Source organism: Chiloscyllium plagiosum, unplaced genomic scaffold (assembly GCF_037043375.1).
Source record: "Chiloscyllium plagiosum isolate Xiang-an unplaced genomic scaffold, Cpla_swu_hap1 HiC_scaffold_24, whole genome shotgun sequence".
In the NCBI taxonomy this organism is placed as follows: Eukaryota; Metazoa; Chordata; class Chondrichthyes; order Orectolobiformes; family Hemiscylliidae; genus Chiloscyllium; species Chiloscyllium plagiosum.
The window spans coordinates 5,243,763-5,265,808 of NW_028270162.1; the positions used below are offsets into that span (position 1 = coordinate 5,243,763).

The following is a 22,046-nucleotide window of genomic DNA, read 5'->3' on the forward strand; positions in this document are numbered from 1 at the left end:
TGTGTCAGTAACACTGACCCTCTCTCCCCCCTGTGTATGTGTGTCAGTAACACTGACCCTCTCTTTTTCCCCCCCCCTGTGTGTGTCAGTAACACTGACCCTCTCTCTCCCCCGTGTGTGTGTCAGTAACATTGACCCACATTTCCCCCCCCCACCCCCATGTGTGTGTGTCAGTGACACTGACCCTCTCTCTCCCATCTGTGTGTGTCAGTGACACTGACCCTCTCTCTCCCATCTGTGTGTGTCAGTAACACTGACCCTCTCTTCCCCCCCCCCCCCATGTGTGTGTCAGTAACACCGACCCTCTCTCTCCCATTTGTGTGTGTGTCAGTAACACTGACCCCCTCTCCACCCCGTGTGTTTGTGTCAGTAACACTGACCCTCTCTCCCCCGTGTGTGTGTCAGTAACACTGACCCTCTCCCCTCCCTGTGTGTGTGTGTGTCAGTTACACTGACCCTCTCTCTCCATCCCCGTGTCTGTGTGTGTGTCAGTTACACTGACCTTCTCTCCCCCCCTGTGTGTGTCAGTAACACTGACCCTCTCTCTTCCCCCCCCCACCGTGTGTGTAACACTGACCCTCTCTTCCCCCCCCGTGTGTGTATGTGTGTCAGTTACACTGTCCCTCTTCCGACCCCCGTGTGTGTGTCAGTAACACTGACCCCCTCTCTCCCCCCCCGTGTGTGTTAGTAACACTGACCCTCTCTCCCCCCCCCCCGTGTGTGTATCAGTAACACTGACCCTCTCTCCTCCCCGTGTGTGTCAGTAACACTGACCCTCTCTCCCCCTGTGTGTGTGTATATGTAACACTGACCCTCTCTCCCCCGGTGTGTGTGTGTCAGTTACACTGACAATCTCTCTCCACCCCCGTGTGTGTGTGTGTGTGTGTGTGTGTGTGTGTGTGTCAGTAACACTGACCCTCTCTTCGCCCCCCCCCCCCCCCCATGTGTGTGTCAGTACCACTGACCCTCTCTTTCCCCCCCTCCACCGGTGTGTGTGTCAGTAACACTGATCCTCTCTTCCCCCCCTCCCCCCCCGTGTGTGTAACACTGACCCTCTCTCTTCCCCCCCCTCACGTGTGTGTAACACTGACCCTCTCTCTTCCCCCCCCTCACGTGTGTGTTACACTGACCCTCTCTCTTTCCCCCCCCCCCAGTGTGTGTAACACTGACCCTCTCTCTTCCCACCCCCGTGTGTGTAACACTGCCCCTCTCTCTTCCCCCCACCCCGTGTGTGTGTCAGTAACACTGACCCTCTCTCTCCCCCGTGTGTGTGTGTCAGTAACACTGACCCTCTTTCCCCCCGTGTGTGTCAGTAACACTGACCCTCTCACCCCCGCTCGTGTGTGTGTCAGTAACACTGATCCTCTCTCCCCCCCCCCCCCCGTGTGTTACACTGACCCTCTCTTCCCCCGTGTGTAACACTGACCCTCTCTTCCCCCCCCGTCTGTGTAACACTGACCCTCTCTTTCCCCCCCCGTGTGTGTAACACTGACCCTCTCTCCCCCCCCTGTGTGTGTGTGTGTGTGTGTGTGTGTGTGTGTGTCAGTTACACTGACCCTCTTTCCCCCCCTGTGTGTGTGTCAGTAACACTGACCCTCTCTCCCCTCCCCCCCCACCCGTGTGTGTGTGTATCAGTAACACTGACCCTCTCTCCTCCCCGTGTGTGTCAGTAACACTGACCCTCTCTCCCCCTGTGTGTGTGTATATGTAACACTGACCCTCTCTCCTCCCCGTGTGTGTGTATGTCAGTAACACTGACCCTCTCTCCCCCTGTGTGTGTGTATATGTAACACTGACCCTCACTCCCCCCCCATGTGTGTGTGTCAGTTACACTGACCCTCTTTCCCCCCCGTGTGTGTGTCAGTAACACTGACCCTCTCTCCCCCCCCGTGTGTAACACTGACCCTCTCTCCCCCCCGTGTGTGTGTGTCAGTGACACTGACCCTGTCTCTCCCGTGTGTGTGTGTGTGTGTTAGTAACACTGACCCTCTTCCCCCCCCCGTGTGTGTGTGTGTGTGTGTCAGTAACACTGACCATCTCTCCCCCCGCCGTGTGCGTGTCAGTAACACTGACCCTCTCGCTTCTCCCCCCTCCGTGTGTTAACACTGACCCTGTCTCCCTCCCATGTGTGTGTGTCAGTAACACTGACCCTCTCTTCCCCCCCCGTGTATGTGTGTCAGTAACACTGACCCTCTCTTTTTCCGCCCCCCGTGTGTGTGTCAGTAACACTGACCCTCTCTACCCCAGTGTGTGTGTCAGTAACACTGACCCTCTCTCTCCCCCGTGTGTGTGTCAGTAACATTGACCCACACTTCCCCCCCCCCACCCCCGTGTGTGTGTGTCAGTGACACTGACCCTCTCTCTCCCATCTGTGTGTGTCAGTGACACTGACCCTCTCTCTCCCATCTGTGTGTGTCAGTAACACTGACCCTCTCTTCCCCCCCCCCCATGTGTGTGTCAGTAACACCGACCCCCTCTCTCCCATTTGTATGTGTGTCAGTAACACTGACCCTCTCTCCCCCCTGTGTGTTTGTGTCAGTAACACTGACCCTCTCTCCCCCGTGTGTGTGTCAGTAACACTGACCCCCTCCCCTCCCTGTGTGTGTGTGTGTGTGTCAGTTACACTGACCTTCTCTCCCCCCCGCGTGTGTCAGTAACACTGACCCTCTCTCTCCCCCCCCCCCCCCCCCCGTGTGTGTAACACTGACCCTCTCTTCCGCCCCCGTGTGTGTATGTGTGTCAGTTACACTGTCCCTCTTCTGACCCCCGTGTGTGTGTCAGTAACACTGACCCTCTCTCCTCCCCCGTGTGTGTATCAGTAACACTGACCCTCTCTCCCCCCCCGTGTGTGTATCAGTAACACTGACCCTCTCTCCTCCCCGTGTGTGTCAGTAACACTGACCCTCTCTCCCCCTGTGTGTGTGTATATGTAACACTGACCCTCTCTCCTCCCCGTGTGTGTTAGTAACACTGACCCTCTCTCCCCCCCGTGTGTGTGTCAGTAACACTGACCCTCTCTCCCCCCCGTGTGTGTGTCAGTAACACTGACCCTCTCTACCCCCCCGTGTGTGTGTCAGTAACACTGACCCTCTCTCTCCCGTGTGTCAGTTACACTGACCGTCTCTCCCCCGTGTGTGTGTCAGTAACACTGACCCTCTTCCCCCCCGTGTGTGTGTCAGTAACACTGACCCTCTTCCCCCCCGTGTGTGTGTCAGTAACACTGACCCTCTTCCCCCCCGTGTGTGTGTCAGTAACACTGACCCTCTTTCCCCCCCCGTGTGTGTGTCAGTAACACTGACCCTCTTTCCCCCCTGTGTGTGTCAATAACAATGACCCACTCTCTTCCCCCCCCCCCCCCGTGTGTGTGTCAGTAACACTGACCCTCTTCCCCTTCCCCCCGTGTGTATGTGTCAGTAACACTGACCCTCTTCCCCCCGTGTGTGTGTCAGTAACACTGACCCTCTTCCCCTTCCCCCCGTGTGTATGTGTCAGTAACACTGACCCTCTTCCCCCCGTGTGTGTGTCAGTAACACTGACCCTCTCTCACCCGTGTGTGTCAGTAACACTGACCCTCTTCCCCCCGTGTGTGTGTCAGTCACACTGACCCTCTCTCCCCCCCCCCCCCCCGTGTGTGTGTCAGTAGCACTGACCCTCTCTTCCCCCTGTGTGTGTCAGTAACACTAACCCTCTTCGCCCCCTGTGTGTGTGTATATGTAACACTGACCCTCTCTCCCCCCCCGTGTGTGTATATGTAACACTGACCCTCTCCCCCGTGTGTGTGTGTCAGTAACACTGACCCTCTCTCCCCCGTGTGTGTGTGTCAGTAACACTGACCCTCTCTCCCCCGTGTGTGTGTGTCAGTAACACTGACCCTCTCTCCCCCGTGTGTGTGTGTGTCAGTAACACTGACCCTCTCTCCCCCGTGTGTGTGTGTGTCAGTAACACTGACCCTCTCTCCCCCGTGTGTGTGTGTGTCAGTAACACTGACCCTCTCTCCCCCGTGTGTGTGTGTGTCAGTAACACTGACCCTCTCTCCCCCGTGTGTGTGTGTGTCAGTAACACTGACCCTCTCTCCCCCGTGTGTGTGTGTGTCAGTAACACTGACCCTCTCTCCCCCGTGTGTGTGTGTCAGTAACACTGATCCTCTCTCCCGCCGTGTGTGTGTCAGTAACACTGACCCTCTTCCCCCCCCCCCCGTGTGTGTCAGTAACACTGACCCTCTCTCCCCCGTGTGTGTGTGTCAGTAACACTGACCCTCTTCCCCCCGTGTGTGTCAGTAACACTGGCCCTCTTCCCCCCGTGTGTGTGTGTGTCAGTAACACTGATCCTCTCTTTCCCCCCCCGTGTATGTGTCAGTAACACTGACCCTCTTCCCCCCATGTGTGTGTCAGTAACACTGATCCTCTCTTCCCCCCGTGTATATGTGTCAGTAACACTGACCCTCTCTCCCCCCGTGTGTGTGTCAGTAACACTGACCCTCTTCCCCCCGTGTGTGTGTCAGTAACACTGATCCTCTCTTCCCCCCGTGTATATGTGTCAGTAACACTGACCCTCTTTCCCCTTCCCCCCCCCCGTGTGTATGTGTCAGTAACACTGACCCTCTCTCTCCCCCGTGTGTGTGTCAGTAACACTGACCCTCTCCCCCCCGTGTGTGTGTCAGTAACACTGATCCTCTTTCCCCTCTCCCCTCGTGTGTGTGTGTGTGTGTCAATTACACTGACCCTCTCTTCCCCCCTCCCCCCCCGTGTCTGTGTCAGTTACACTGACCCTTTCTCCCCCCCCCCGTGTGTGTGTCAGTAACACTGATCCTCTCCCCCCCCCCCCCCCCCGTGTGTGTGTGTCAATTACACTGACCCTCTTTTCCCCCCCCGTGTCTGTGTCAGTTACACTGACCCTTTCTCCCCCATGTGTGTCAGTAACACTGACCCTCTCTCTCCCCCGTGTGTCAGTAACACTGACCCTCTCTCCCCCCCTCCCCCCCCGTGTGTAACACTGACCCTCTCCCCCCGTGTGTGTGTGTCAGTAACACTGACTCTCTCTCCCCCCCCCCCCCCCCGTGTGTGTTAGTAACACTGACCCTCTTCCCCCCCCCCCCCGTGTGTGTGTGTCAGTAACACTGACCCTCTCTCCCCCTGTGTGTGTGTATATGTAACACTGACCCTCACTCCCATCGTGTGTGTGTGTCAGTAACACTGATCCTCTCTCCCCCACCCGTGTGTGTGTCAGTAACACTGACCCTCTTCTCCCCGTGTGTGTGTGTCAGTAACACTGACCCTCTTCTCCCCGTGTGTGTGTGTCAGTAACACTGACCCTCTCTACCCCAGTGTGTGTGTGTCAGTAACACTGACCCTCTCTCACCCGTGTGTGTGTAAGTAACACTGACCCTCTCTTCCCCCCCCGTGTGTGTGTCAATTACACTGACCATCTCTCCCCCCGTGTGTGTGTGTCAGTAACACTGACCCTCTTCCCCCCGTGTGTGTGTCAGCAACACTGACCCTCTTTCCCCCCCCCCCCCGTGTGTGTCAGTAACACTGACCCTCTCTCCCCCTGTGTGTGTGTATATGTAACACTGACCCTCACTCCCATCGTGTGTGTGTGAGTCAGTAACACTGACCCTCTCTTCCCCCCCCCCCCCGTGTGTGTGTCAGTTACACTGACCATCTCTCCCCCCGTGTGTGTGTGTCAGTAACACTGACCCTCTTCCCCGTGTGTGTGTGTCAGTAACACTGACCCTCTTCCCCCCGTGTGTGTGTTAGTAACACTGACCCTCTTCCCCCCCCCCGTGTGTGTAAGTCACACTGACCCTCTTCCCCCCCGTGTGTGTGTCAGTAACACTGACCCTCTTCCCCCCCCGTGTGTGTGTCAGTAACACTGACCCTCTTCCCCCCCTGTGTGTGTCAGTAACAATGACCCACTCTTCCCCCCCCCCCCCCCGTGTGTGTCAGTAACACTGACCCTCTCTCCCTCCCGTGTGTAACACTGACCCTCTCTCCCCCCCCCCCCCGTGTGTGTCAGTAACACTGACCCTCTTCCCCTCGTGTGTGTGTCAGTAACACTGACCCTCTTCCCCCCGTGTGTGTGTCAGTAACACTGACCCTCTTCCCCCCCCGTGTGTGTCAGTAACACTGACCCTCTTCCCCCCCCCCCGTGTGTGTGTCAGTAACACTGACCCTCTCTTTCCCCCCCCCCGTGTGTGTGTCAGTTACACTGACCCTTTCTCCCCCCCCACCGTGTGTGTGTCAGTAACACTGATCCTCTCCCCCCCCCCCCCCCCCGTGTGTGTGTCAATTACACTGACCCTCTTTCCCCCCCCGTGTCTGTGTCAGTTACACTGACCCTTTCTCCCCCCGTGTGTGTGTCAGTAACACTGACCCTCTCTCCCCCCGTGTGTGCGTGTCCGTAACACTGACCCTCTCTCTTCTCCCCCCCCCCCCCCCGGTGTGTCAGTTACACTGACCCTCTCTTCCCCCCCCCCCCCCCCCCGTGTGTGTGTCAGTAACACTGACCCTCTACCCCCCATGTGTGTGTCAGTAACACTGACCCTCTTCCCCCGTGTGTGTGTCAGTAACACTGATCCTCTCTTCCCCCCGTTTATATGTGTCAGTAACACTGACCCTCTTCCCCTTCCCCCCCGTGTGTATGTGTCAGTAACACTGACCGTCTCTCTCCCCCGTGTGTGTGTGTCAGTAACACTGACCCTCTCTCTCCCCCGTGTGTGTGTGTCAGTAACACTGACCCTCTCTCTCCCCCGTGTGTGTGTGTCAGTAACACTGACCCTCTCCCCCCGTGTGTGTGTGTCAGTAACACTGATCCTCTTTCCCCTCTCCCCTCGTGTGTGTGTGTCAATTACACTGACCCTCTCTTCCCCTCCCCCCCGTGTCTGTGTCAGTAACACTGACCCTCTCTCCCCCCGTGTGTGTGTGTCAGTAACACTGACCCTCTCTCCCCCCCGTGTGTGTGTCAGTAACACTGACCCTCTCTCCCCCCCCCCGTGTGTGTGTCAGTAACACTGACCCTCTCTCCCGTGTGTGTGTGTGTGTGTCAGTAACACTGACCCTCTCTCTCTCTCCCCCCGTGTGTGTGTGTCAGTAACACTGACCCTCTCTCCCGTGTGTGTGTGTGTGTGTGTGTCAGTAACACTGACCCTCTCTCTCTCTCCCCCCTGTGTTTGTGTAACAGAGTTGGTGCTGGGCATGTCCATGGCAGCTCCAGCGGCTGGGGCCTGCAGGGAGGAGCCGATTTGCGGTGAGCAGGAGCTGGGGAAACGGAAGCTATCGGCCGGGGAGAGGCCTGACGCCGGGAAGAGGCTAAAGGAGGATCCCGGGGGAGAAGTGAATCAGAAACCCCCCAAGAGGAAGGTGGTGCTGCTGCTGTCCTACTCTGGGAAAGGCTACCATGGCATGCAGGTACCCACCCCCAATATACAGTGTGTAACACTCCCCATTCTCCGTGTACAGTGTGTAACAGACCCCCCCTCCTCCCCCATTCCCCATGTACAGTGTCTGAAGGGTAGAGGATAAATAATTGAAGGGAAAAAAGGGCCTGCGTGTGGGTCGGTGCTATAATCTGGAGCGATGCAGCTTGTAGAAATTTTCCAGGTTGCCTTTCCAGTTCAGTGCGTGTTCAGAATTGGCTGTGTGTTGTTGAAGTAGTGTGAGCTGTAAGTCCCGCCACACAGCAGCAGCGAGCTGAACTTCTCATGGGGTTGTGTCTGGTACCTGTCGTTAATTACTAGACTTCTTTCGTTTTCTGCGAAAACTCAACTTTCATCCTGTGGGATTGTGGGCACTCCACTTCCCCCTACCTTGGCCTTCCTCTGAAACAGAAATATTGAATATGTAGAGATACTCATTCAAGATGCTTGCTGCATTAGATCCATACTTCTCATTGTAGACCAGTCCGGTCTGCTCAATCCCATTTCCCCTCTTCATCCCTGGAGTTTTGCGAGTTTGTTTAATGCAAGTGTCCACCTGAAAGTATTCATTGTTTCCTGTTCCATTGTCCCCGTAAACAGCATGTTTCTCTGCATCCCCTACACCAGTTTAAATTATAGCTGTGTCCCTTAGTCTTTATACTATCAACTAATGGGAACATCTTTGCTTTGTCTATCTTGTCTAGGCTTGTATATCTCAATCAAATTGCCTCTCAGCCTCAGTATTTCTAAGATAAAATTCTCCAGCCTCCTCAATCTATCCCTGTCAGTAAAGTCCCTCATCCCTTCAATCATTTGGGTAGATCTCTCTCCAAGACCTTCTTGGCCTTCCTAAAGTGACCAGAGCCAGGTGCAGTACTCTACTTGTGGCCGAACCAGAATTTGAGAAAGGCTCACCATAAACTCACTAATTGTGTATTCAGTACCTCTATTTAAGAAACCCGAGATCCCCTTTGCTTTGCTGACTTGCTCTCTCTCTCGTCTTGTCACCTTCAGAATTAATACAAGTCTGTGCCTGGGTTCCTGAATACTGTTTAGAACCAGGCTGCTACATCTCTATTGCCTGTTCTGTCTCGCTGTCTCTCGCACATCGTCTCCCCATTTGTCACATTCCGCCAACCTGCTGCTGTCCTGTTGTAGTTGATTGGTAATGTCCTCTCTGTTTATCACTCCTCCAAGTTTGGTAACTTTCACAAGTTTTGAAATTTTACTCTGTGCACAACTTTAATATACTCAAATAGCTTATGTCGGTCAAAAAGCAGTGGTCCCAGCACTGACCTTTTGGGAGCACCACTGTCTAGGAATCCTCCAGTCTGAAAAATAACCATTCTCCACAGCTTTTTGTTTCCTGTTGTTTTGAACTTTTTTTAAAATCCAAGTCAATATTGAGCACTCAACCACAATGTTATTAACCAGCCTTTTCTGCGATACTTTTGTCAAATGTGTTCTTGAAACAGTCAATTTTAAGAATATGGAGGCACCCTCATTGTCCCGAGTGGGAGTTGTTCAGGGCAGGTGGTGTTGTAGTGATAAAGTCACTGGATTAGTCATCCAGAACACCAGGCTAATGTTCTGGCAGCATGGGTTCAACTCCCACCTTGGCAAATGGAGAAATGTGAATTCAATTTTAAAATTCTGGAATAAAAAGCTGGTGAACGTGCAACCGTTGTCAAGTGTTGTAAAAATCTTTGATTCACTAATGTCCTTCAAGGTAGGAAACTGCCATCCTTACCTGGTTTGGCCTGCACATGACTCTACACCCATTGCAATGTGGTTGGCTCTTAACTTCCCTCTGGGCAACGAGGGATAGGAAATAAATGCTGACCTAGCCTGCAACACCCAGAACCCATGAATGAAGGAAGTACACAACCTCCTATTACTTGCTTCCTATTTATATACAGGAAGCTGATTTTTAAATTCCCTGTTAGGCTAAATGCTGTTTTCCTGTCATATTTTCTCTCTGCCCTCTTACCTTCCTCTTCGTTTTCTCTCTCAATCTATAGTTTTTGATTGAAGAATTCTCCTGATATATGGTGCACACACTTCTCTTTTTTATTATGTGATATTTTCTATCTCCTTCATCATCGAGGGACCATTGTTTGGTTCTCTTTACTGTCTCCAGTGTTGGAATGTACTGACTCTGCATCTGAAATATCTCCATGATGCTCCATTACTGTGTTTCCTGTCTGTCATTGGTTCCAGTTCATTTTGGTCCATTTGAAAGAGCCCTCTTCCAATTCAGACCTTCACCTTGCATCTTGTTTGTTTCTTGCTGTTCTGTGTTAATAGTCTAAAATAAGAAAAGGTGATCAATCTTACCCAAAATACTACCCAACAGAGACTTGGCCTACACCTGGCACAAATGAGAGCTGTTTGAAACATGGAATGTTTTTAGAGGACTTGACAAGCTTTTTAAAAAATTCATTCAAGAGATATGAGTTTTGCCAACATTATTTGCCCTTGAGAAGATGGTGGTAAGTTGCCCCATTGAACTGTTGCAGTTCATTTGGTTTAGGTAAGTTCACAATGCCCTTAGGGAATTGAAGGATTTTGACCTAGTGAAGCAACAGTGATAGATTTCCAAGTCAGGGTAGTGAATGGCTTGGAGGGACATTTGCAGGGGATGGTGTTCTCATGTATCTGATGCCCTTGATCTTTGTGGGTTTGGAAGGTGCTGCCTGAAGAACCTTGATGAATTTCTGAAGTGCATCTTGTAGAGTACATACTGCTGTTCCCGAGCTTCAGAGATGGAGGGAGTGAATGCTTGTGGATGGGGAGCTGCTCAAGTGGCTGCTTTGTCCTGGATGTATTGAGTTTATTGAATGTTGTTGGAGCTGCACCCATCCAGGCAAGTGGGGACTACTGACTTGTGCCTTGTCGATGATGGCCAGGCTTTGGGAAATCACATCTAGAGTGGATGTCTACTGGTTGATTTCCTCTGACTGAAGTGTCTGGAGCAGTGGGCCACATTCTCATGAAGAGTCAGCCATTTAGGATCAGGATAGGAAAACATTCTTCACTTGAAAGATTGTGATCCTTTGGAATCCTTTTCCTAGGTTGCTGTAGGTGCGCATAGCTTAGTTATATTCAAGGATGGAATAGATGGAACTGAAAGGAATTGAGAGACACAGGGAGCAAGTGGAAAGTGATGTTGATGTCAAAGATTAGCTGGGATCATTGTGAATAGTGGGGCAAGTTGTATAACATGCTCCTGTTCCTGTTTTTAGAACTATTCAGCTGGTCAGGCAATAACCTTGGGGAGAAAACAGAAATAACATTTCAAATTGATGATCCATCAACAGAACAGAAGATCTTGAAGATATAACAAATTTTAAGCAAGTACTGAGGCAGGGGATGATTTTTGGGTGATGGGCCTTGGGTGGGGGGAGTGTGGGTTTGGTTGGGGAGGGTGGTGATGGGGTCATGGGGGTAGAGGGAATGGGGACGTGGATTTGGGGACTGGGGGTGGACAGGATAGGGGTTGGAGGAGATCAGTGTGGGGCTGTTACTGGTGAGGTGGAAAGAGCAAAATAAGGTCTGTGATAGCGTGGAGGGCAAGAGATTAAATGATAAGGGAAGCTGGTGCAAGGAGCATGGAGAGAAGTCGCTGTCTTAAATAGAAAGTTGAAGGAATATTAAGGATCAGCCTGAGTGTGCAGAATTGAAATAAGTCAGTTAGAATATGACCATTACAGATCTGGGCTGAATGGTCTCTTTTTTTAGCGCACCTCTTCCTTGTTGTATGAATGTAATCAGCAGTAAAAATGTGGGATAACAACTGGCTCATTATTCTATGTTGTTAACAAATAAATGTTTTCTGCAATTCTCTTAAAAAGAGAAATGTTGGATCATCCCAGTTTAAAACGATTGAGGATGAGTTGGTGAAGGCACTTGTAAAGGCCAAATGTATCCCAGAGAACCACGGTGATGATATGAGGAAGATGTCCTTCCAGAGATGTGCACGGACAGACAAGGTACCATTTGTACTTTCTCTTTCTTGAAATACCAAAACAGGTTTTGCTTACTCAGCATGTTTTCCAGTTAAATTGTGTGTAACAGAACATCTTTTAACTGAGATGTGTTGTAATTGTTAGTGGAATGTTTGAGTAGACAGTCTCATTCACACTTGAGTACATTTCATCATCTCTGCATTGTTAATTATTCACCTTTTAACAGTTAATTATAGGAGCCTGACCAGACTGCATTCAGAGTGCTGTGAGCAGATCTGCTCTGTGTACTATTTTTTTTCCAAGAAAACGCAGAAAGTACTTTTGGAGAAAATGCTAAAACTATCCACAAGTATGATGCCATAACTGGGAAACTGCAGCTTTTGAGAGAGCTTTATTTTGGAAAAGCGCCATCTAGTTCTGAACCAGCAGAGGCACAAGCAGAAACATTCCACACCCACCTTGTCAGCACGTCTCAGGATTTTATACACTTTAATCGTATAATTTAAACTGCATTGGAAGCAACTCCGTCCAACTTTTCCTTGTAAAACAGCTGGCAGCGTTTGGCCGTCTGTGGCGTTAAGGAGCTCTAGCAAAACTAGTCAGTGGAATCTTGGGAAAAGCTCCCTGCTGGTTGGAGTCATACCTGGCACATAGGAAGATGGTTGTGGTTGTTGGAGGTCAGACATCTAAGCTCCAGGACATCTCTGCTGGTGTTCCTCAGGGGAGTGTCCTAGGTGCAATCATCTTCAGCTGCTTCATCAATGACCTTCCCTCCATCAGAAGGTCAGAAGTGGGGATGTTCACACAGTTAAGATACTGATGCAGACTGTGTCCATATGCAGCAAGGTTAGGACAAAATTCAGGTTTGGGCTGATAAGTGGCAAGTAACATTCACATGATACCAGTGCTTGGCAATGGCCATATCCAACAAGAGACAATCTAATCATCATCCCTTGACATTCAATGGTGTTAATGGCAGAGTTCCTCCCACTATCAACATCCTGCGGGGTTACCATGAAGCAGAAACTCAGCTGGACTAACTGGATAAACATAGTGGCTTCAACAGCAGGACAAAGGCTAAGGATCTTGCAGTGATTGGTTCCAACACCTTTGGCATGACCAACAGGCAGCAAGATAACTGGCTGATTCATAGAAACCCTGCAGTGTGGAAACAGGCCATTTGGCCCAACAAGTCTACACTGATCCACCCAGACCCATTCCCCTTGCCCTATTACTCTACATTTACCCCTAATTAATGCACCTAGCCTACACATCCCTGAACACAATGGGCATGGCGAATCCACCCTAACCTGTACGTCTTTGGACTGCAGGAGGAAACCGGAGATCCTGGAAAAAACCCCAGGCAGACATGGGGGGGGGGAATGTGCAAAATCCACACTGACGGTCACCCAAGGGTGGAATCGAGCCCAGGTCCCTGACTCCATGAGGCAGCAGTGCTAACCACTGAGCCACCATGCTGCCCTAATTTCTTGTTTCTATCTCCATCCCTTCTGGTGTAGAGGGTTTATATTTGCTACCTTCCAATCTGATGTTATCTTTCCAAAATCTAGCAAAGATTGGCTACCTCATTAGCAACCTCTTCTTAAGACCCTTGGATGAAATCCATTCGGATCATCATGTGTACCAGTTAAGGTAGTCAGATGAATATCCAGTGAGTGATCCCTTCCTGAATACACTTAACCTTGACTTGTACAATTAACCCTGCTCTTTAAAAGACCACAAAGAACTGAGCAATAATGACTCAGGTTAGCTCTTCTGTACAAACCCCTTTTCTCTGAGGCAAGTGTCTGAGTTTGACTTCATGACCATTCCCACCTTACCTTAAATCCTTTGCATTTTACAGTTATTCTGCAAGGGCAGACTGCATAGTCTGTAATTTATATATTTTAAATGCATTGCATTAGAAATACAGGAGGAAATTGTAACTAACTCTCTGGGTGGGAATTCTGTGGGATAGAGTCGAATGTCCTGCTCTGTGTTGCTGTCAGCTGATGTCAATGCAGTGAAAAGCTAAAATACGCCCCATCCCCAGTTTCTCCATTGTCAGTTTGGATTAAAGTTTATAATGTGGAGTTTGTTGACATCTTATTTTGCTAATTTCCAGGGTGTTTCTGCTGCTGGTCAAATTGTCTCTCTGAAACTCTGGCTCATCGAAGACCTGTTGGATAAGGTCAATGCACACCTACCAGCAGGCATTAAAATACTAGGTATGGCTTTTAATTTGTGTTTATTTGACAATTTGGTGTAGGAGTTAATTTATAAAAATGATATACCAGGCTGAGACATGAAATATGTGGGCAGACGTTAAATGTGAAAGGCAGTTGTTTGAAAATGAAGTAGGAGATATGTTAATTTGGTATGAATTGATTTGCAGCATTGTTCAAACCTCTCGCTCTGGTCACCCAAGTTTTCTTTGACTCCATGGACCTTGGCGATTCTTTTCATTTTCATTCATGAGGGTGTGGGCATCACATTGAGAAGGTGGGGGTGAGCTGCCTTCTTGACCCGCTGCAGTTCATGTGCTGTAGGTAGACCCACAATGTCCCTTAGGGAGGGAATTCCAGGATTTTACCCAGTGACACTGAAGGAACGGCGATATATTTCCAAGTCAGGATGGTGAGTGGCTCAGAGGGGAATTTGCAGGGGGTGGTGTTCCCATGTATCTACTGTTCCTTGTCGTTCTGGTGGTGGAGGAGCTTGCATGTTTTGGGAGGTGATGTTGGAGGAGCCTTGTTGTGTCATGTGAACTACAAGACCACAAAAAAAAGCTTGTGCCTCTACTTTTGATAATTTGCATAAGTAAAGGAGGAGGCCATTTGGCCTATTGAGCCTGTGCTGACTTTCCATAGCACAATCCAGTCAGTTCCAAATCTCAAGCTACTGATAGAGCCATACAACACTAAACCAGACCCTTCGGTCCAGCCAGTCTGTGCCAACCATATTCCCAAACTAAACTAATCCCACCTGCCTGCACTTGGTCCATATTCCTCCAAACATTTCTTATTCATGTACTTATCCAAACATCTTTTAAACAATGTAATTGTACCCGGATTCACCACTTTCTCTGAAAGTTCATTCCACCCATGAACCGCTATGTGTGTTTAAAAAAAAAAAGTTGCTCATGTGTTTTCTAAAATCTTACATCTCTCACCTTAAAATATGCGGCGTAGTCTTGAAATCTCCTCAGGTAGGGAAAAGACACCTGCCAGTCACCTTATCTATCTCCAGCTTGATTTTATAATAGTAGATCTTGTGTTCATTTACACAGTGAATTTGACCAACAGCTTTCTCTATATCTCTCCAAATACGTACTCGAAGTACCAGTGAATAAATACCAAAGCACAGTGTAAATAAAATGGAATTGCCTGAATGTTGAGAGTCAGATAGTGGGGATGGATGGCACCTAGCACCAGTTTGTAAATAAACCACATTGCAGTTGAGAAGTCTTCCCCTAATAGCGCATTGATTTGATGAGCTTCAATGTCTTAGCGAGTGATTCTTTATTTCGACCCTGCATTTTAACTTTTGTGAAGGTGGAGGCCACTCGGCCCCTTTAGCCTGCTTTTCCATTCACGAAGATTGTGGCAGATCTAATTTCTCTTACCCCATCCCCACCCCTACCCCTGTGTCCAAACATCAGCAATCTCTCCTTTGATTTTCCTCAACAACTGAGCACCCTCTGGAATGGAGAATTTCAAAATTCCCAACTCCAAGTGATGACATTTCTCTTCCTTACAGTCTGACATGGATAAGCCCCTTTATTGTGAGACTGTAATCCCACTTTTGTTCTAGATTCTATTCCCTCCTGCTGGGGGAAACATTATCTCTGCCTCTAGCCTGTTAAACCCTTTAAAAATGCATTCATCTCAATTAGATCTCCACTAATGCTTAATTCTGGAGAAAGATTCAGCAATCTAGGCTATCAATCATAGATGTGATCTCCTGTCCTGTTGATTAAATCAGTGAGTCTTTGTTGCAACTGTTTCCTTCCTCAGGTAGGGAAATTGAAATTCTGTACTGTCCTCCAAAGGCCCTGATACCACTTCCCAGGGTGGCTATTCAAACTTAGGATAAATTTCTACCTTGGGTTTCCTGCATGTGTTAAAAGTTTAAAACTCAAGATTCAAACTGAAAACACATCTCTTGCTTTCACCCCCTCACTCTCACTCCCCATCCATGTCAACATCTGCCCCTATAATCCATCCCTCACCATCCCTTCATACATGCTGTGTTCAGCTACCCATCTCCCATGGTCCCGCACACTGCATATGCCCCCCAAATCATCCTCATCACTCTTTGTAGTCCTAATACCCTCTTACAATGTAATGCCAACTCCCCTCTTTGCCCTTGCCTCTCCATGCTAGCTCACCTATTACCAAGTGTTGGCATAACTCGGGTGACACCTTGATAGAAAATGGATATTTCCATTGATGTTGTCATGTTTCTAATCCTTTTTGAAAGCAAACATTACACTCCTGTTGTCAGTGTCTCAGGTTAACAAACATATCCATTTTATAAGCAGTTGGATCTCTCCATCAAAATGCTCATCTGATGGGGCCTCTATTGTGAAACGGATTATTTGGGAAATCAGACATGAAACACAAGTACTACAATGTCTGTGTGAATGATTAGGAAAATAAAATTTTACAACTTTTATAATCTCAGTGAACTTTTCACTTGTTACACATAAGCAGCCTTTTCACAATCCAAAGGGTGCCTCACCTCCACCATGGGAATGGATATCATTGGGTACTTTCCCTCTAGAAATATCAGAAATTCCTCCAGCCATCACGCCTTCCCTGCACCCCTCACCTGACTCATCTTGTGCCAACCCATGTAGCCTAATGCCTTGTACCCATCTTGTATTCCCTCAAATATCCTATATCACCCAATACCTCTTCTACCCATACCCCATGACCACTTATAACCCATGCTACTTAATCCCTACTTCCACCCACAGCCTTTTACCCCTTCACCTACTGCACAAACTCAGTGAGTGTCCCTATGAAGACTCCCAGTTTCAACCAGGGAGGAATTCACAATGGATGCTATTGGCTACTAGTCACCCTCAGTTCCAGAGCCATGAAGGTACAAGTCTGCAGGGATTAGATTAGATTAGATTCCCTACAGTGTGGAAACAGGCCCTTCGGCCCATCCAGTCCATACCGACCCTCCGAAGAGTAACCTATCTAGATCCATTTCCCTCTGACTAATGCACCTAACACTATGGGTAGTTTAGCATGGCCAATTCACCTAACCTGCACATCGTTTGGACTGTGGGAGGAAACTGGAGCACCCGGAGGAAACCCACGCAGACACAGGGAGAATGTGTAAACTCCACACAGACAGTCGCCCGAGGCTGGAATCGAACCTGGGACCCTGCTGCTGTGAGGCAGCAGATCTAACCACTGAGCTACCATGCCACCCCATGGTGGTAAGCATTGGTGTGAAAAACCTAATACCAGGGAGAAAAGTGGGCAGGGAGGTCAAACAAACCAAGTTTTTCAAAATCAAATGTAATGAAAATTACAGGGTGACATGGTGGCTCAGTGGTTAGCACCGCTGCCTCACAGTGCCAGGGACCTGGGTTCAATTCCACCCTCGGGCGACTGTGCAAACTTCACACAGACATTCTCCCTGTATCTGCGTGGGTTTCCTCCAGGTGCTCCGGCTTCTTCCCACAGTCCAAATGCTGTGCAGGCTAGGTGGATTGGCCATGGGAAATGCACTGGCATAGGGTAGGGGGAACGTATCTGAGGAGGATGTTCTTCAGGCTCAGTATGGACTTGATGGGCTGAATGGCTTGCTTCCACATTGTGGGCATTCTATGAAATTGACAGCAGATTGGTCTCATCAGATGCACTGCTTTCTTTTTCAGGACTGAAGAGAGTAACTGGGAGATTCAACTCAAAGAATACCTGTGATGCTCGGACCTATTTCTATATGCTGCCAACCTTCTCCTTTGCCCACAAAGACTACGATAGGCAGAATATAGAGTACCGTCTCAGCAGTGATACACTGAGCCATGTCAACAGGCTATTGGCCAGCTACAAAGGGACCCACAATTTCCACAACTTCACGTCCGGGAAGGGTCCGAGAGACCCCAGCGCTAAGCGATACATAATGGAAATGTATTGTGAAGAGCCATTTGTGAGGCAAGGCATGGAATTTGCTGTCCTGAAGGTGAAAGGACAAAGTTTCATGATGCATCAAATTAGGAAAATGATTGGATTAGTGATCGCCATAGTGAGAGGTTATGCCCCAGAGTCCATCATGGTCCGGAGCTGGGGTGAGGAAAAGGTTGATGTCCCAAAGGCTCCCGGACTGGGGCTTGTATTGGACACGGTCCATTTTGAGAAGTACAACAACCGTTTTGGCAACGATGGAGTTCACCAGGCACTAGAGTGGCAAGACATTGAGGACCAAATCATGGGATTTAAAGAAGATCATATCTATCCAACCATCATCCAGACTGAAATTGAGGAGCAGTCCATGGCCAACTGGCTGAGTACGTTACCAATCCATGATTTCAGTGCCACAGCATCAGGAGTTCAGATTAATCAGAATCACATCAAGGTAATAGCTACAATCTGTCCTACTGCCAGGCACTAAGGGTGGCAAACTGGCACTGTTGCTGGATTATTGAAGCCAGAGGCCCAGGCTAATACTCTGTGTACGTGTTCTAGTTTTCCAGCGGCAGCTAATGGAATTTACAGTGATAAAAATCTGAAATTGGAAACTAACCTCAGTGATGGTAGCCATGAATTTGCCCAGAGTTGTGTAAAAACTCACGTGGTTCACTAATGCCCTTTAGGTAAAGCAATCTGACATCCTTACCCAGTCTGATCCATATGTGACTCCAGACTCAGAGAAACGTGGTTGACTCTTGGTTCTGAGAGGCCGTGCAAGCCACTCAATGCAAGGACAAAGGCTGTTGAGCAGCACCAACCACCTCTCAAGTGTAACTTCAGTGTTTTATTTATATCACACATGGGGCATAGGCAGCGCTGGCTGGACCAGCATTTATTGTCTGTCCGTGGTTGCCCTGAGAAAGGTGGAGGTGAGCTGCTGCCTTGAACTGCTGTATATAAAACATTTACACCAGGGTTGGCTAAGTTTCTTTGGATTTCTGGTTACCAACATTGCTTTCAGGGATATTTGGAATATTCTTGCCTGGAATAGTCTGTGTTACCCACCATGATTGATAGGTATCTCTAACTCCACTTTCAAACCCCATATACGTGGTAACATGCTCAAAGATAATCAGATGCTGGTACCGGAGCACTGATTTTAAATGGGCTATTGGTTTGTTTACTTTGATTCTAGTAAAAATATAAGCGGTTAAAGCTGTCTGTCCTTCTGTTATTAGCTGTGCAGTCTATGTTCTATACAGATCAACCCCCCCCCCCCATGTCGAAACAAATTGATACTTGAGTTTTTCCAGCTGATCACAATTATTGGAAAAGTGAACAGAGGGGTAATGAGAATTCTCTTACTCGGAGTTGTCAGGATCTGGAACGTTCTGCCTCTATAATATTAGTGGAAGCTGATCCTTAAATAATTTGAAAATGGAGGTACCGGAGGATAATGGGCTCTCTGTGTTATGGAGCCACTGATAATTAAATGAAGGGCAGTCCTTCAGGACGAGTAAATGAACCCCAGTTGCTATAAACTTGTTGGTATTGGGCAATGAGCCTTTTTCAAACAATGTCCATGTGAATGGCAAATGAGAATTACTCTGAATAACAGTGAGGTGTTTTTTCTATTTTGCTCTTTAAATTTCATTTTTCAAAACTCACACCAGACAATGTGTCACAGGCTTGGCAAAAATCTGATGATGAAAGAGTGATACTAATTTGGGTGAATATCTCCTGAGAGTATCTGACTTGTTTTTGGACAGTATTAAAGTTGTTTGTTTTTTCATTCATTTGGCATCGCTGGCTGTGCCAACACTTATTGCCCATTCCTATTTACCCTTGAAGGTGGTGGTGAGCTGCCTTCATGAACCGTCTTGTGTGTTCTCCTTCATTGCTCCCAGTGGTATTTGTACAAAAGCTTTTTCTGATATCAGCACAATGTATGTTCTTCTCTAGGCTTGATTGCTACTTTGGAAAATGTAATTTTCGTTTGACAGGTGTTGAAAGTGGGTAGTTTTCCTTGAGTCAACCTTTATAGGATTGACTTGCCTGATGTAGTATAGGTTTTATAATCTTTAGAATCTCCTTATTTGTTTTTGGGACATTAGTTGGTATTAACCGCTTGCCCACAGGTTCTGCTCTGAGAAGGAGATGGTGTGTTGTTGTTTTGAAATGTGTGCCAATGTGATGAAGGTACTCTGACAAGGTTGGGTGTCAATATCGCAGGATGTTAATCAAGTAGCTGAAGAAATGGCCAATCTGTCATGGTCATTGTGGATTGAGGTGATGGTGTTTCCCTTGCCCTTCTTGGTAGCAGTGGTTATGGACGGAGGGAGGTTTTGGTTTGTTGACATGACCTTGTTGAGTTGCTGCAGTGCAATCTACCCTAATTGCAAAGCACCCGTGCTGGGAGGGCAAACACACGAGTTGGAGCAGGGGTAGTCCATTCAGTCTTTTGAATATGCTGGAGCATTTGATATATCAGTTCTTGTCTAAACCCATGATACCATTTGATTCTCTCAAGAATCTGTCAAACTCCACCTCAAAATCTATTCAATGTCCCACCTTCACTGCTGCCTGGGTAAGAAGGTTCCACAGAGTGGTGCATGTGTATCAGGGTTCTGCACACTGAGATCCAAGTCAGTGATTTACTGATTGCTAAAGTCACTGGCACAGATGGACCTTGAAGGCTTGCACAGCCAACGAAAGAAAAATAACTTGGAGGGAATGCTGGTCGTGACATCTCTTTCTCTTCATCTCTATCTTAAATGAGAGATCCATTATTTTAAATTGTTCAAGTCTCACCCATAAGGGGAAACATCCTCTCAGTGATCAACCTATAACTGTTAAAATTAACACATGAAAATCTCAAACTGAAAATATTTTGTTTTCTCATTATGAATAATGGTCCCTTTATTTAAGAAAAGATATTATTTCATTGGAGACAGTACAGAGAAGGTTCAATACGATAATCCCTGGTATTGAGGGATTGTCTGATGAGCCAAGACTAGACAGATGAGGACTCTACTCACTGGAGTTTAGAAGAATGAGAGGTGATCTCATTGAAACATATCAAATTCCTAAGGAGTTTGACAGGGTCAATGGTGAGGGGCTGTTTCTCCTCATGGGAAGGTCTGGGACCAGGGGGCACAGTCTCAGAATAAAGGATTTAAGACTGAAATGAGGAGAAATTTCTTCTGAGGGTTGAGAGTATTTGGAATTCCTTGCCACAAAGAGCTATGTGAGCAGTGTATTTAAGGCTGATAAATATTTGTTCAGTCAGAGAACCAAGGGTTATGGTCAAAGGGCAGGAAAATGTCAAATCGGCCATGATCCTGTTGAACAGCAGACCAGGCTTGAGGGGCTGAATGGCCTGCTGCTGCTCCTATTTCTTATGCTGTAATGATTTTAATAATAAATCTGTTTTCCCTAACTATGTTTTATATGTTTCTGTGATGACTTGAAACAAAAACTCCCTGCCCTTCTCTGCTTTCAGAAGGTGACTGAAGATTTGGATGAAGGCAGCGATGGAGGTGACTCTGACTGAGCTGGTGGTAAAGTTTGGACATGCGAGTAACAGTTCCACAGCCAACTGGTGGGAGCAGAGACCGGAGGGAACAGAGCAATCGTTGGAAATCTCTCCTTGCAGTGTTTGTGCGAGGCGCTTGAATAGGCTACTCTACAAAACGAGAAGGGCCCCAAGATGAGTTTTCTGTTTAAATTTCACTCTCTATTGAGATGATTTAACTTTGTGACATACCCTTGATTTTGTTTATAATTATTGCTCAGTTGGCAGTTTAAAGGAGCAATAATATTTGGAGGAGTTTGTTTCCAGTTTAAATCCATTACACATTGCAGGGGTGAGTAAGGGACAGGAGATGCACAGAATGGATACAGTGCAGGCGGTCATTTGGCCTGATGTAATTAATTCTGAAAGGAATAGTCAGTTAGTTCCAGCTCCCTACTTTTAACACTGCAAACTTTACACCTGTAATTTTAATCAAATTATTTTAGAAAATTGCTACTGAGTCTTCATGTGACAATTTCAACAGACTGCGAGAATAGCCAAATTAAGGGGACATCTTTCGAACTTTACTGTTACTCAGATAATCATGTCTTATGTTGATGTTACTTTCATGCATTGATAGAATATTGGATCTGAGAATCATAGCTTCAACACACGAACACAGTCAAAGCTTTATTGTATCTGAACTTCAGGATTGTGTCGCTGCGCGGCATTTAAGCTGATGTGTTTATTTCAAAATAATAAAAGTGAAAGACGTTCACCCAAAATGCATTCTAGAATTATTCATTCTGACCGACATTTTCATCTTTGTTCAGGAGATTTTATTACACCATTTTAAATTTGCATCTTTTTCTATAAATACGAAGAGGAGGAAACTATTTAGCCCCCAACTCATTGATTGATTCATTAGTAATTTGTACCTTGACATAGTTTATCAGCCTTTGTCAAGTCTCCTTTCGTTCACATTCCCCAACAAAAAT

The 22,046-nt window shown here is 47.8% G+C and overlaps 1 protein-coding gene across 2 annotated transcripts in view; it reads left to right on the forward strand.

Moving 5' to 3' along the window:
* Nucleotides 1–21,833, forward strand: part of pus1 (pseudouridine synthase 1) — a 35,503-nt gene extending 13,670 nt beyond the window's left edge. For both annotated transcript variants that reach the window (XM_087999864.1, XM_087999863.1), the window contains exons 2-6: nt 7,180–7,406; nt 11,269–11,406; nt 13,508–13,610; nt 17,282–17,979; nt 21,037–21,833. In XM_087999864.1, coding sequence (XP_087855990.1) covers nt 7,180–7,406; nt 11,269–11,406; nt 13,508–13,610; nt 17,282–17,979; nt 21,037–21,087 — 1,217 coding nt within the window. In that variant the 3' untranslated portion in view covers nt 21,088–21,833. The remainder of the gene's footprint in view (nt 1–7,179; nt 7,407–11,268; nt 11,407–13,507; nt 13,611–17,281; nt 17,980–21,036) is intronic.
* The last annotated feature ends 213 nt before the right edge of the window (nt 21,834–22,046 follow it).